At 46.5% G+C, this 15,956-nt stretch overlaps 1 protein-coding gene across 1 annotated transcript in view; it reads right to left on the reverse strand.

The window, feature by feature from the left end:
* The window catches only part of Rab3b (RAB3B, member RAS oncogene family), a 50,913-nt gene that overhangs the window by 14,569 nt on the left and 20,388 nt on the right, over window positions 1-15,956 (reverse strand). The window contains exon 2 of the mRNA XM_038334766.1: window positions 2,675-2,793. Within this exon, the coding sequence (XP_038190694.1) occupies window positions 2,675-2,793 (119 nt within the window). The remainder of the gene's footprint in view (window positions 1-2,674; window positions 2,794-15,956) is intronic.

Below are 15,956 nucleotides of genomic sequence, written 5' to 3' on the forward strand. Positions count from 1 at the left end.
TGAGGTGTGAGCTACTACTGTTCAGCTCTATCCTGAGACCTTTAAAAAAACACCTTTCAAACATTTGTACTTTGCATTTTTCAAAGTGGACAGGTTTAACTTTTATAATTAGAAAAATTTAGAAGAATAAAATAGGGCCCTATACCGTAGACATTGGGGGGAACCGGCCTAATTCTCAATATAACTCCCCCATTAGGTGAGATGATCCCCTCTAATCCCCTGTGCCTCCATCATGACATCTCTTCTGCTTGACTAAACTCTTTCCAGGGAGTGGGGGCAACAACAGGCCTTGTCATCTCTGGGATGCCAGCCTCCAGCACAGAGAGCAGAGGGGGAGCAGTGGGTGACTGGTGAGAGCCTGGTCTGTGAATGACTGATCCCGGCAGAGCTTGACTCTGGCCCTACCTGACATCGATATTCAATCCAGCTAGACCCTAGCTCCAAAGTGGACCTAGTCCTAATTTTGTTCCTCAAAGCAACCCCGCCACTGACTTCATCCAGCTACCAAAAGGCCGCTCGTTCCCTTAAGAGACAAAATTCACTCGGTCAGCATTTGCTGAGGGCTCACAAAGAGACAGGCCTCACTCTGCGTACTGGGGCTCCGGTGACTGAGACCAAGTTGTCTGGAAGCAAACTCAAAGGTCAGTATCTGGGAATGATGGACACTCGATCTCAAGGCAGGCACTGGAAGCCAACCCCTGCTGTTGTCTTCTGCCCTCCCTTTCATCTCCTCTGCTCCTCTCACCCCAGCCTCTCTCAGCTCCCAGATTAGCAATGAGCTCGGGTTATTCTTAGAAAACCATCGCTAGGTTTAGGTGTTAAAGTCACCATGTTCTTGAGGCAGCGTGAGCAGAGACTGGTGGAGAGGAGACGGGTCATGGCCAACAGGGAAGGAGCAGGGTGGTAACTACTGCTCGCTCCACAGGAGGTACGGAGAGACACAGAGAAGGCAGACAAAGACTGGCAGGGAAGGAGGGGGTGGTCATGACTAGAGAGACTAAAGAGAAAAAGGGAATAGTGAGAGGATAGAAGAGAGGGAGAAAGTAGAGGAAAGACATTAAGGAAGGTTGAGTGATACCCTATCTCAAAAGCCACCAAAACAATCAAAAGAGGTGAGACCCAGTGGGAAGCGATTAGGCCATGAAGGGATGGGTATAATTCTTGAGGGATTCTGTTTAGTTCTTACAAGAACTGCAAAAGAACAAACCTGACCCCTCCCCCAGCATCCTGAATTCCCCTCTGATCTTTCTTACTTATGCTCCCGTTAAGTTTGACCATGACATGGTACAGACAGGAGGCCCCTGCCAGACCCAGTGCCATGTTGCCTAGACTTTGGGCCTGCGAGCCAGTGAGCTAGCAAATATCTTTGCTATATAAAGCCCCGCCCCACCCCCACCATGTTGCTATAGTAACAGAAACCAGACTAAGAAAACAGTAATGAGCAGAAAGGAGACCAAGTTAGAGCTGGTCATCTGTTGCTGGCTACATGGCTCACTGGGCTCCGCTGTTGCTAAAGAAACAGTAATGACACAGACACCACTTTCTCTTGTCCTCCACTTTTTAGGGGCGCTGGGCTCAGCCCCTTCTCCTCATTTATGTCTCACGTGTCCCCGTGAGTGGTACCTCAAAAAGAAAGGTGTCAGTTACTCAGAGGTTATATCTCTGGAGTGTTGTGATGATTTCCATTGCCAATGGAACCCTTTTGAACTTGGACTGGATTTATGCTTGGGCCCAAGCCCAGCCCAGTGATAGATGTTATGTGGGCTCATTCGCCACTGTAGCCAAAGGAATCATCCTGAAACAAAACTTGGAACTAGTTCATTTCAAACCCCAATATCATCGTCTACAGGGTAAAATTCAAACGTTTTACACAAACCCTCCCATGGCCTACATTTCTCTTAACCTCTCACCTGCTTTCTCATCTTTGCACATCTGTATTCTCCTGTTTATTTTTCAGAACTTAGCATACATGTCCTCAACCCCAAGATGGCTTCCCTGACTCCAGCGGCTGGACCAGAGAGCACCCTCTTCTGGGTTCCCACCGCCTGTATGCCTCTCTTTGACACTGTGGTATTGAAGAAGACGGTCCGTGTCACCAACTTGACACACACTAGAGCCACCAGGAAAGAGGGAACATCTCCACCAGAGGCCTGTGAGCAAGTCTGTGGGGGTGTTTTCTTGATTAATGATTGATGTGAGAGGGCCCAGCCCACTGAGGGCAGTGCTACCTCTGGGCAGGTGGTCCTGGGTTGTATGAACAAGCCAGCTGAGCAAGCCACAGGGCTGGGAGCAAGCCAGCGAGCAGCATTCCTCCATAGTCTCTGCTTCAGTTCCTACCTTCGGGCTCCCGCCTCAAGTTCTGTCCTGACTTCCCTCGGTGATAAATATTGTGACTTGAGAGCTGTAAGACAAAATAAACTGCCTCCTCCCCAAGTTACTTTTGGTCAGTGTTTAACCACGGCAGCAACGAGCAAAGCAGGACAACATCTGTCACCTGACAGTTCTGTGGCCCACGCCTAGTTTGATGTTTTTTCCCTCTACTGTGAGACCATCTTAAAATCAGGAGCCATGACTGATTTACCTGGGTTTCCTTAACACATAGCACAGGCTTACCACAGGCTGGGTTTTCATGAACAATTGGGTGAAAGAATTAGTGAATGAATTTGGTTTGTACCAGTCCTGGACAGCATTGAAGGATTCCTCGTTGGTGATGTCATACATCAGAATGAAGCCCATGGCCCCACGGTAATAGGCTGTGGTGATGGTCCGGTATCGCTCTTGCCCAGCTGTATCCTGAGTGAGAAAAGGAAGGAATCAGTCTCCTAGGAAGTTGACTGGCATCCTGAAAAGTCCCCAAGACAATTAACTGACAATGGAAGGCATATTTAAGAAGCAGTCTTTATGCTTATTGCATGGTGGTGTAACTGGAGGAACACTAAGAAAATAATTAGCATTCCAATGGAAAAATGGCCAAGAGGCATGAATAATTCACAGGAGACATGTAAATGAATAATCATTATATTTTTAAAAACCCTATATCCTTACTTTAATTGGCATATGGTGACTGTACATAATAATAGGTTTCAATATGGCCTTTTCATATTTACATGTATTTTTATTATATATACCATTACCCTTTCCTGCCCCCCCCACTCTTGCTGATTTCCTTTCCCTTCCCACCTAGTCTCTCTCTATATATATCCATCCCTCCCTCCCTTTTTCCCTCCCTCCCTCCCTCTATCCCTCCTTCCTTCCTTCCTTCCTTCCTTCCTTTCTTTCCTTACTTTTTATGAGCAATGAGTTCCATCAGGGTAACTTATAGGGTCCTGGCAGAGGAATTGCTTTTAGAAGTATGGGCTTTTTATCAGTGACTATACATCTAAAGGAAATTCTTCTCCTCCTACAGCAGCCATCAAGACCCTATTAAGATACTTAAGGAAGAGTGGGGCCTCATAACCCTGTCACACACACACACTTAGATACCATTATCTGTCCACAGTTCCTGGTCAGAGGAAGCTCAAGGGCCCCCCTTTCTCTCTTGACAGGATATTGACAGACCCAACCTTCCATGAGTCTTATACTGTTAATCTCAGCTGATGTGAGATCCAAAGGACACCAGGGCTGGTGAGATGGCTCAGTGAGTCGGGGTGTCCATCACTGAAGCTGATGACCCAAGTTCAATGTCCTGGACCCACACGGTAGAAGGAAAGAATGGGTGTGAGCAGCTTGTTCCCTGGCTTCCACACATGTGCAATGCCCAAGCGAGAGAGAGAACACTCACACTTACACATTAGTTCAAAAACAAAAGTGAAGCAACAACGTGACATTCCAAAGACAGCATTCTGCCTCAGCCCACTCCTTCTTCAGCACTGAAGTCCCAGTCAGCAGCTCCGTGTTCTCAGCACTTGGGTATGAGTCTTTACAGTTGCTACTACTCATTGCAAAGTGAGCCTTCTGACTAAAGCTGATGGCAGCACTACTCCATTGGCATGGACATAAATACTTGGCAACAATATGATGTATACAACTTGTCCATTTAGGAAAATCAGCAGTAGCTTCTCTGCTAGGGCCTATGACCTTACTGGCTACAGACTTGTGCTCCAGCTGTGTGGTAGGACCCTGCTACCAAATGCAAATTAGGTGCTGCCCCAGCCACGGTCTCCATCCTATTCCCCTTCCTCTGAAATAAAGTGGAGCTGTAACACTGAAGCAGACTCCCAGAAGGCTATTTTCTGTTGTACCCGCAAGCCGTACAAAGCCCTGCATGCTGCCTCTGCTCCCTTCATCCCTGTGGTCTGGTGGCCAATGGACCTCAAGGAAAAGGGAGGTCCCACAGGAGTAAACACCATCCCTGTTCTCAGTAAGCCTCGGTGGAGCTTCATAGAGAGGCTTCCTTACCACTGAACTAGTCATCAGCAATGGGAGACAATATGTCATCAGAAGTGGTCAAAGCAAAGGCGATCTGAATTCAAGTGAGGAATAAGCAGCGCTGGGAAAGTTACAGGCCATGTCAGAAAGCAGAGATCATTTTATCTGGGTTGGCTGGGCTCTTCTGTAATTTTAGCAGCTGGAGCACAGTTGTTTCCTTCCATCTTTGGTACCTACCCGTCAAGGGTTGGCAGGGTGCTCTGCTTTGCATCTTCCTGTGTTCAGGATAAAGACTGACAGAGCCGCTACCCAGGGAAGACTGACAGAGCCGCTACTCAGGGGAAGACAGCACAGGAACCATGTGTGAGTTCTTAGAGTTTCTCTTTTCCCCATTTCACTAGGTGAAGCACATCAAATATCCAGACACAACTTTCAAAGGGGAAGACAATACAGTCCTATCAGATACTCAGAAAAACAAAACAATGTATAGTAAACAACATGAGATTCCTGTCGTTGGAGCCTGCCTGCACTGGGCCCAGGAACCTCACCTAAAGATGTGCATAAAGAAGGCACCAGGGACTTTCCTAGGGAGGTTTTTTCAGTAGAGAGGTTTTATCTATCTACAAATCATCTATCTATCTATCTATCTATCTATCTATCTATCTATCTATCTATCATCTATCTATCTATCATCTATCTATCTATCATCTATCTATCTATCATCTATCTATCTATCATCTATCTATCATCTATCAATCATCTGTCTATCATGTCTGTGTGTGAGGGGGAGGAGCATGTGCATGCCGCAGTGCATGTGTGGAGGTTGCAGTGTATGTGTAGAGGTCACAGGATACCTTTGCTGAGGCGGTTTTCTCCTTCCACCTGGGGGTTCTGTGGATGGAACTGAGGTAGTCAGGTCTGCATAACAGAAGCTTTCACCCATGGAGCCATCTCACCAACCCATGGAGGAATCTGTGCCTGTGCATACTCAGGCATTTAAAGAATGGTGGGAAGCGGGACATGAGAGGAGGTGGAGGAAGAGGAAGAAAAGGTGGAGGAGGAGGAAGAAGAGGTGGAAGAGGAGGAAGAAGAGGTGGAGGAGGAAGAAGAGGTGGAGAAAGAGGAAGGAGAGGTGGAGAAAGAGGAAGACGAGGGAGAGGAGGAAGAAGAGGTAAAGGAGGAGGAAGAAAAAGGATAACAGCTGTTCCCACCAGTACTGTTTCTCCATGCTCTTAGCCACTCAGCTCTGGCTCAGACTTGTATAACTTGAGTTAATAAAACCAAGCCTGAAGTTTGCACACATGCATCTTCTCAGCAAAGTCTTTGAGCATCTTAATCTTCATCCCAGTTGCTCCCAGACTATCCTTCTGATCACATAGAGCACTTCTCCCTAAGACATCTGGCAAGCACACCCTCAAGTTCATGAATGAGTGAACGGCAGTATGGACAACATCTGAATGAGTGTGTATACACCTAACGCTAGAAACCTAGGTACGAGTAAGAGAAATAATTGCTGTGTGCCATATTTATACAACGCCTGTGTTCTCTCTCTCTCTCTCTCTCTCTCTCTCTCTCTCTCTCTCTCTCCTCCCTCACTTTCCCCCTCCCCCTCCCCTCTCTCTGTGTATGCATACCTAATAAACACTGTTTTAAAATGTGTTCTGCTTCTCCCATGCTCTTGCCTCTGCTTCCTGTTCTTAGAGCCAATGCCACAGGCTCCCAGTAGTCTCAAGTTCAGGAGCAGAGGTTGAGACTCTACTGTGTTTGTAGCCCTGTGCGAGGCACTGGGAATACAGAGACGAAGCTGACTCCATGTTCAAGCTCATCTATGACTGCATAGTAGGATTTCCAATTAGTTGGGCATCAACCAGATCACAAGATTTTTTCATTAAAGAGTTAAGGCATTGACCTGGGCAGACACATGAGACTAAACACTTTTATAGACACAATTCAGGGGCAGTGCAGGAGCCCAGAGCTGGCTAGACCCCTGGATCAGGAAGAGTGGGTTTAAGTAAAGGATGGGAATGGGGCTGAGGAGGCAACTCAGCAGTTCAGGGTACTTGCTATTGCAAAGGACCCTGGTACAGTTCCCAGCTTACAATGGTCCACAACTCTGAAGCCAGGACATCCAGCCACCTCTCTGGCCTCTGTGGCACACATACATACATGCAACACACTCATGCATATAAAACAAAAATCAATAAATCTTTGTTCAAAGCATGGGGTTTTGATGCTTATTTTGAGACAACATCTCATGTAGCCCAAAGCCAAATTTGCGGTGTGTCTGAGGGTTCCTTTGAACTTTTGATCCTTCTGCCTCTGCCTCCTAAGTGCTGAGGTTCAGGAATGAACCAATGCTCAGTTTTATGCAGTTCCTGATATAATCCAGAGCTTTCTGCATGCTAGGCAAACACTATCAACTGAGCCACATCCCCAACCACCGAAAGCGTGGTCTTTGGCGTCAGATCTCTGCCCTCCAGTTTAGCATGTCACCATGAGGCAGTCCCTTAGATGACTTCCAATAACTGCTGTCTCCTGTTATCCACACTTTTTCATGGTTCTCTCCTTGAGCAAACTTTGGGTATAACCATCATGGTGGTGCATACCTATAATCCCAGCACTTGGGAAGTGAAGGCAGGAGGACCGTCCTCAGTTACAGAATGAGTCCAAGGCAAGCCTGGGCTACGTAAGACCCTGTCACAAAAGAAAAAAGTTCTGGGAATAGTTCCTGGTACATACTAAACACCAGCTATTATTTTTGCACTTCCCCGGGTCTGTCCAGCTCCAGTGGACATGCCTCATGCCCTATGTCACTCCCCTCTCCATCCAGAATTATCACGGCCGACTCCAGCCAAAGTCTCAACATGAAAAAGAATAGATGGCAGACCTTTTCTTAGCTGTGTGATTGTGGATGGACTGATTATTTCATTTCTTGGAGACTTTGCTCCTCACGTATGAAATAGGGCTTTGGTAATTTAATAAAATGTCTGACCCATAATAGGCAACTGAGTAGGTGAGTATTCATCATTATTATTTAACTTTTAAATCATTTCTATAAATAATTAACCTTTAATTTCTTCATCTGCTTAGGCGAGAGAGAGAGAGAGAGAGAGAGAGAGAGAGAGAGAGAGAGAGAGAGAGAGGCGGCTCAGCAGGTCAAGAGCGCTTGCTTCTCCTTCCAGGTTCAGTGCCCAGCACCCACATGGTGGTTCACAGTCACCTACAACTGCAGTTCCAGGAGATCCAAGGCCCTCTTCTGACCTGCTCAGGCACCAGGCACAGACACGGTATGCATCATATATGGATGCTTTGTATATTCATACATACAAAAAAATAATAAGCAAATCTAAAACCTAATCTCATTTACAAAGTGATGGTAACAGCACAAACAAAGGGATTGTGTGAAGATGAGAAACGAGGTCTATTAGAGCCTGGCGGAGCACACAAGACATGGAGGTGCTCCCAAAAGCCCACAGCAGCAGCTGCTGGTATTGACAGTGCCATTGTGATTTCACATAAAGAAAAACAGGGTTGGGAACAACTAGCCAGCTCTCACTGCTAAATGCTAAATGGAAAGTCGCCCAGAGAACCACTCCTAAACCCCCATCTTTTATTTTTAAAAATCACATTGACAAACATTGATTTCATTTCCAGTGATGAGAGTCAGAAATAGAACCAAAAAGGAGACAGGAAGGAGCAGAAAGAAAGATGAGTGACTCACTGGCTACTTGAAGAAGGAGACCATGTCATCAAGAACAATCAAATCACTTTTAGGTAATGGACATTCTGTGAGCTCTCCACATCGGCAAAGCGTTATGCCAGAGAGCAGACACCAGGGTGAGCAAGCCACTGCTCTGGCCCCCAGCATTCCTGTCAATGTGCAAGACAGACATACGGACAATGGCAAGGAACACCATATGTGCCAGGTGCTTTTGTAAAGCCCCATTCTGGGTATTGGGGCTTTCCAGTGGCCAACACTTCTGTCTTCCTGGGCACAAGGTTAGAAATCACCTGCAAAGCTCAAATGAAATCGTATGTACAGAACACAGGCCCTTGGCTAATATTGCTCCATCACAGCCTCCTTCTCTTGGTGATTCCTTATGTTACATCACAGGCCACTGTCATTTGTGCTGCCTATATCCGCTCTGCCACTCGGTGTCACATACGCCCTCCCAGCTTCTCCACTTAGCTTGATGACCAGATTGTTGGATCCTAAAGTTAAAAAAGAAACTTCAAGGTTATTTAATCTACCTCCTCAGTCAAAAACAGTAACTTTACTAGCACGTTTACACTGAGTATTTCCAGTGTTGGGCCCCACCCCCTCTCAAGACATTCCTTTGATGGACACTTCTGATTATTAAAACACTTCCTCCATTTGCTGAACTGAAATCTATGTGTATAATTATCTATTGATTTAACTCTGTTCTCTGGAGACACAGAACAAATCCAATGCTCCACTTGTGGAGCATTTCTCCAAATGTTTAGATCCTTGTATTTGTTTAATTCTTTGAGTTTATAGGGTTTTACCCCCATTATCTCAGCTAAATCCCTGTGGGAAAAGGGTGAGTATCTCCATTCCCCTAGAGCAGGGGTTCTCGACCTTCTTAATGCTGAGGCCCTTCATGTTGTGGTGACCTCCAACCATAAAATTTTTTGCTACTTCATCACTGTAATTTTGCTACTGTTATGAATCATAATGTAAATATCCATGTTTTCTGATGGTATTAGGCGACCCTGTGAAAGAATCGCTTAATCCCAAAGGGGTCATGGCATGCAGTTTGAGAACCACTCGTCTAAAGGGGCAGCTGAAGCCTGAAGCAGCAGAAGACAGGCAGTTGTGAAGACACTGTTTTTGGTTATTTTCTTATTCTAAAATACTCTGACAAAAGCAATTTAAAGAAGAGTTTATTCTAGATCACTGTCCAAGGATTCCACTCACTGTTCTAGATCACTGTCCAGGGGTCCAGCTCGCTGTTCTAGATCACTGTCCAGGGGTTCCATTCGCTGTTCTAGATCATGTCCAGGGGTTCTACTCACTTGTTTTAGACCACTGTCCAGGAGTCTGGCCTACCATTCTAGACCTCTGTCCTTGGGCTCAGTCCACTGTTCCAAACTACTGTCCAGGGGCTTGGCCTGCTGTTCTAGATCACTGTCCAAGGGCTCGGTCCACCATTCTAGACCACTAATCTGGGGTTCGGTCTACCATTTTAGACCACTGTCCAGGGGCTCGGCCTGCTGTTCTAGACCACTGTCCAGGGGCTCAGTCTGCTGTTCTAGACCACTGTCCAGGGGTTCGGTCCACCATGGCAGAGAAGTCAAGGAAGAAGGAGCTAGAAGCCCTTGTCATAACGTATTCTGTTCCGCTCCCCTTCTCCATTTATATAGTCCAAGATCATAGCCAGGAAAAGCTGCCGCCTACAGTGGGCAGGCCTTCCCAACCTCAGTGAACACAATCAGAGCCCTGTCTCCTAGGTGACTCTAGATTCTGTCCAGTCCAGTTGACAATGAACACTCTCACAGGGGCCTAAGTAAAATTAGGTCTCATGTCTCCAAGACACCAGTGCTCTTTTCACACGGCAACATGGATAACTTCCAATCACCTGAAACAGGACCTTGACAATTAGAGTGACCAGAACCGTGAAGGGAACTTGGAACCCACTGAGAGCCATGTTTCATTTAATCCTGAAGGAATGGTACCTCTATTTCAAAGATCTAAAGGGCCAAAGGAGTTGACCTTCTCCTTTTCAATTTCAAATCTTTGCTGGGGTTGTTTGGGGACAAGATCACTAAACAGTGCTTGCTTAAGTCTATGGTGTCTGTTTGCCATGAAGATCAGCTTGCACTGGATGTGGGTTCTGAGGCAAGAGGGGTCAGGGTAGCCCATCCAATCGGAGCCTTCCTAGTCCTGTGAGTACTGAAAAGTGTGTATATGCTTTTCCCTTAATGCTCACTCAGCCCAGTCAAGAGGCTGTCCTGACTACCCCGGCCAATCAAGCGCTCAGGAACACGCTATCTTGAAAGCATGTGCATCTCCTTTGTAGCACTCATCCCCGCTGTAATTTCACATTTATTTGTATAATTGTTTGATTAGTGTCTGTCTACCCTGCCAAGCTGCAAGGCCGTAAGAACAGGATGTCTGGTTTTGCTTACTGTTGGATCTCCAGTGTCTCTGTCTAGCACTTGCCCATGAGGCTGGAGTGTTCCAACAGAGCTGTTGGAAGGATGGATTTTTTTTTTTTGGATGCCCTCAATGTTCTGGATGGAACTCATGAGTGCCAGATGGAATTTTAAAATTTACATCTCACCACCTTTCTCCATGTCTAAGGCCTTTCCTGGATTCTGAAAGCTCATAGCTTCTCAAAAGATACAGACTCTTCATGGTCTAGCTCTGATTGCCCTTCTAGTTCCTTCCGTCTCATTCCCTGACAGAACAATGAGCTCCAGTTTTGCCTGATTACTGTGTACTGATCTTTGTCTGGTACGTCCCTTTCCTTTCCTGTCCTTTTTTTTCCTGTGGTGGGGTACTGGGGTTTGGACCCAAGGCCTCACACATGCTAGCCAAGTGCTCTACTACTGAGCTGTATCCCCAGTCCTAAGTCTCTACTCTTCTACCTACAGCCTTATGCAGAAGTGTTCTGTGATGCTGGATGTGGCAGTTCATGCCTTTAATCCCAGCACTTGAGAGGCATAGATAGGCAGATCTCTAAGTATGAGGCCAGTCTGGTCTACAAAGCCTCAGGGGGGGGGTGTGGATTTTTCTGACTCATTCACCAAGTTCTACACACATGGGGTGGGGGGACAGGCAGATAGAGACAGAGACGGAGACAAAGAGATTTTGCTCTCTGCCCAAATATAGTTTGATACCATATCATTGCATACATTATATTTTTTTGGAGTTACTGGTTTATTTATCTGTCTTCTATTTCAGGCTATGAGCATCTTGAAGTCAAATCAAATATAACTAAATCCCAGGTCCTTAACTCTGGCACATGGCACATAGTAGGCATTTAATAAGAACGCCAGTGAGAACTTCAAGGGCTGTCTAGGTACTGAATTAAGAAAACTAATTTGGCCAGGCGGTGATGGTGTACTCCTTTAATTCCAGCACTTGGAAGGCAAAGACAGGCAAATCTCTGTGAGTTCAAGGCCAGCCTGGTTTACAAAGTGAGTTCCAGGACAGCCAGTACAGTTACACAGAGAAACCCTGTCTTGAATAAACAAAACAAACAAACAAAACTAATTTAGAACTCATTTGAAAGAGTGTGTGACATCATACACACTCCTCCTTCTGGTCCCTTTCAGAGTTATTGACAGAGGCAGGTTAAACGTGGAATGAATGTAGCAGGCTTTCTTGGACAGCCAGCCCCCAAATCATAATAACATGGAGACATTGTTAATTATGAATGCTCAACCTTAGCTTAGGCTTGTTTCTGGCTACTTTTTAAAACTCAAATTAACCCATTTCTATTCATCTATGTGCTGCCCTGGGGTTCATCTATGTTCTGTCCACCCTGCTTTCCTGCTTCCTCATGTCTGACTGACTGACTGGCCCCTCTTTTCTCTCTGCCCACCAGTCCCTCCTATCCTTCCTCTGTCTAGCTATTGGCCATTCAGCTTTTTATTAAACCAATCAGGTGCCTTAGGCAGGCAAGATAAAATAGCAACATATCTTTACATAGTTAAACAAATACTCTTTTTCACAACAGTGGAAGAACTGGTTCCTTATGGAGCTAGTGAGTGGTTATCTCTGGGTCCCCCAACCCTGAATCTTGCTCTGCTGTATACCTGCTTCTCCTACTAGAAGTCTCTCTCTCTCTCTCTCTCTCTCTCTCTCTCGCTCTCTCTCTCTCTCCCTCATTTACCCCCTCTAAGCTAGTATAGTGGGCAGTAATGAAGAACAGGTAATGAGAGTTGTGGCTTTGGGCACCAAGTCTTTTAAGCTTTGCAACTTGTAAGCGCTAAAGCATTATGTCCCATGGGAACTGGAGGGAAGTTGAAGGCAGAGGGAGGTTTAGTAGAGCCCAGAAGAAGCACAGAGCTGAGGCGTGGTGGAAAAGGTCCTTTGGATCTGGTTTGGTGCTGTTCGCCTCCTCTGGGAATCATGGACCACACACACCCTAGCAACTGCCAGTTTATTGAGCTTCAGTGACAGTGATCCATGAAGCAGACTTTTTAGACCCAGGAGATACCAATCCTAGAGAATACCAGGGCGTGTTATTAAACAGACAGAGAAACCGAGACCCAGACATTTGGTAACTTTCTCAGGTTTCCATAGCTACTAAGTACTATTTTTGAGATTTTTATTTTATGTGTATGAGTCCTTGTCTGAATGCTTACTGGTATACTTCAATGCCCTTAGAGGCAGAAAATGGTGTCAGATTCCTTGAGACTGGAGTCACAGATGTTTGTCAGCTACCACGTGGGTGCTGGGAATCAAACCCAGGTCCTCTGGAAAAACAGCCAGTGCTCTTAACTGCTAAGCCAGTGTTCCAGTCCCGTGTTGAGTACTTTCTGATTTGGCTGGTACCAATCCAGGAACCCAATATCCTGACTCTGCTAGTTAGTTTTTGTCAGCTTAACACAAACTGGATTTATTTGGGAAGAGGGAACCTCAGCTGAAAAATCGCCTCCATCAGACTGGCCTGTAGGCAAGCCTGGGGGGGCCTTTTCTTGATTGATAATTGACATGTGAAGGCCCAGCCCTCTGTGGTCAGTTGTACCCCTGGACAAAGTGTCCTGCGTTATATAAGAAAATAAGACGAGCAAGCCACAGGGAGCAAGCCAGTCAGCAGCATCCCTCAGTGGTCTCTGTTTCAGTCCCTGCCTCCAGGTTCCTTCCCTGCTTGAGTTCCTGCCTTGGCTTCCCTTGATGATCAACTGAACCTGTTAGGACAAACAAACCCTTTCTTTCCTCCCCAAGTTGCTTTTGGCCATGGTGTTTATCACAGCGGTCTGGAACAGGCTCCACAGCCAGTGCTTTCTCTAGCACCACATTCCATTGTCACCACCGGTTTACAGGCAAGGACGTCAGAGTCTACGGACAGATAGGTAGTAATGGTCAGATCCTTGAGGGCAGAGGGCAGGAAAAGGACCTCTGGAATCCAGGACTGAGTTACAAGAAAGCACTTCCCCACTCTCTGCAAAGCAGGATTCTATCTAGGGTTTGAAGTTCAGGTCAGAGGGTATCTATCCTGGGAATCCCTTAAGGATCCAGTTTCAAAATATATATTTCATCATTCTTGTTCTTTTTTTTTTTTTTTTTTTTTTTTTTTTTTGGTTTTTCGAGACAGGGTTTCTCTGCAGCTTTAGAGCCTGTCCTGGAGCTAGCTCTTGTAGACCAGGCTGGTCTCGAACTCACAGAGATCCGCCTGCCTCTGCCTCCCGAGTGCTGGGATTAAAGGCGTGCGCCACCACCGCCCGGCTCTTGTTCTTTAATTTACGTTTGGGGTGCACACATGCCACTTGGTCTGGGTGGAAATCAGAGAACAACCTGTATAAAAATATCAGTTCCTCCTTCCTTCATATAGGGCCCAAGAACCAAACTCAGGTCTTCCAGCTTGGCGGCAAGTGCCTTTCCCCACTGACCCACCTTGCCAGAACTCATTGTCATTCCTTTTGGCACCCATTGAACGAATACAGGTCTTTATTTTAGCAACAGAAGACACAGACTATTAGAAATAGAAGGTTCCTGTGAGAGCATCAATTCCCTATATGCTTACTGAGTTTATACTAGTGGATAAAACCAGTGTGTTTCCTACTGGCAGAACCCACACGAGATAGGAGGGGAGCATGCCATGCCCATGGAAATCCTGTGATAGGTACACATGAGGTCAATGCCATTTCTTTTTAGATGAAGATCAAAAGTTCAGTGAGGTGAGTGCCTTGTGTTAATTTTAGCTTTGGTCTCTCATACAAAGTCCTTACAACTCAAAAACGCTGGCGGGTGTGACTGTTGCTTTCCATTAAAGCCCAGACACCAAACTTTACCTGAAGCAGGTGAACTGAACTGAATGCCTCAGGCTTCCTTTCACTGTTAGCAAAGCATCTGGCATGTCTTAGATGTTCAGTAAATGCATGTAGAATGAACCAATTGGAGCGCCATGTCAGGGATTTGTTTCCACTCCCACCTGCACTTCTCATTTAGACTGGGAATGGGGCTGTGCCTTGTTATTTCTGTGCCTTCAATGTCAACAGCAATGCTTAGCACCTGGCAGCAAAAACCCACAAAGAAATGAACGAGTGAGGGGAAGGTAGTACGATGCCGCAGCGATCCGAAGTAGCATCCCCAAACCCTAGCCCCTTTATCGAACCTTCTGCTTGGTTTCTGTGGCATGCAAGTTGCTGGACCTTCCCTTTTTTGTTGTTTTTATTTTGGCTTTGTTTTTGGAAAGAAGGTTTCTCTGTGTATATCCCTGGCTATCCTAGAACTCGCTCTGTAGTCCAGACTGGCCTCAAACTCACAGAGATCCCCCTGCCTCCAAGTGCTGGGATTAAAGGTAGGCACCCCTCCAATGACTCTGCTGCCACCGCTGCCCAGCTGGCCCTTCCCTTCTCTCTTCCCCGTGCTGGCTCTATGTCCTATACTGGCTCCTTATCCTCCCTAGGCCCTCACTTTCCAGTTACAGATGGAAGATTCCAGCTGTCTGCTGCACATCTCCACTCAGTCTGAGCCCTTCTGACGGGTACACAGTTAGCGGACCACTCGTTACCGTCTTCTTCGTTTGTAGCTTCTTCATCGGGAAGGTCCTTAGAGCATCCCCATGTATCTGGACACAGAGCAGGGACTCGAGAGGTGTGTGTTGAATAAACCATCACTCACTTGCCCTCCCACCACTTCGCATGGATAAATTTAGCTTCAGACCCACCAGCCCTCTTCCTCTCTACTCCTTCTGCCTCCAAATCAACAGCAGCATCACTCCCAGCGTTCTGAGAAGTCTCTCTGAGTTCACACAATTTACCACCTGCCGTATCCTCTAGATGACTCACCCAACTCCCCTTCAAGACAGGAAGATGCAGGGAGAAAAGTGAGGTGGAAGGGGGGCCAGGAGGAAAAAAGTCCAACCTAGAACAAGATGACACTTAGTATCTCCTGAGGTCAGGGCAAGTACGAGGAAATGAAAAAGTCGGGTCTGGCGCTGGGAAATTGCAGTGGTAAAAATAGTGCCCTCCGCCCAGCCGACATTTGCAGAAAAGAAATGGTTAAGAAAGAGATAGCGCGTGTCTGGTAGTAACCAGACCGGTGCGATTTGAAATGGGGTGTTTTGATTGTTTTCGTCTACTGAATTTACTAAAAAGGAGACATCATTCGCTGCCCACAAAGGTAAAGTAAAATACGATTGTGTCACCGGGAAGCTGACAAAGGATGCGAACGCAGGCCAGGTTTGGCTGGCAGGGATGACCACCGCAACACGGCTCACAACAGCTCCGAACTGAAAAGTAGTGAAATGATAGAGAAGGGGCAAGCGCTAAGCTCTGAGGGCCAAAGGCTGCGCTTCACTCTTTGACTGCTTCTGCGTGCGTGCTGGACACGAGGGGAGAGCAACATAAACTGGTGAGTGATGGCTTAGTGAACGGCCACGGTACATCCT

This window comes from Arvicola amphibius, chromosome 6 (genome assembly GCF_903992535.2).
Source record: "Arvicola amphibius chromosome 6, mArvAmp1.2, whole genome shotgun sequence".
Classification (NCBI taxonomy): domain Eukaryota; kingdom Metazoa; phylum Chordata; class Mammalia; order Rodentia; family Cricetidae; genus Arvicola; species Arvicola amphibius.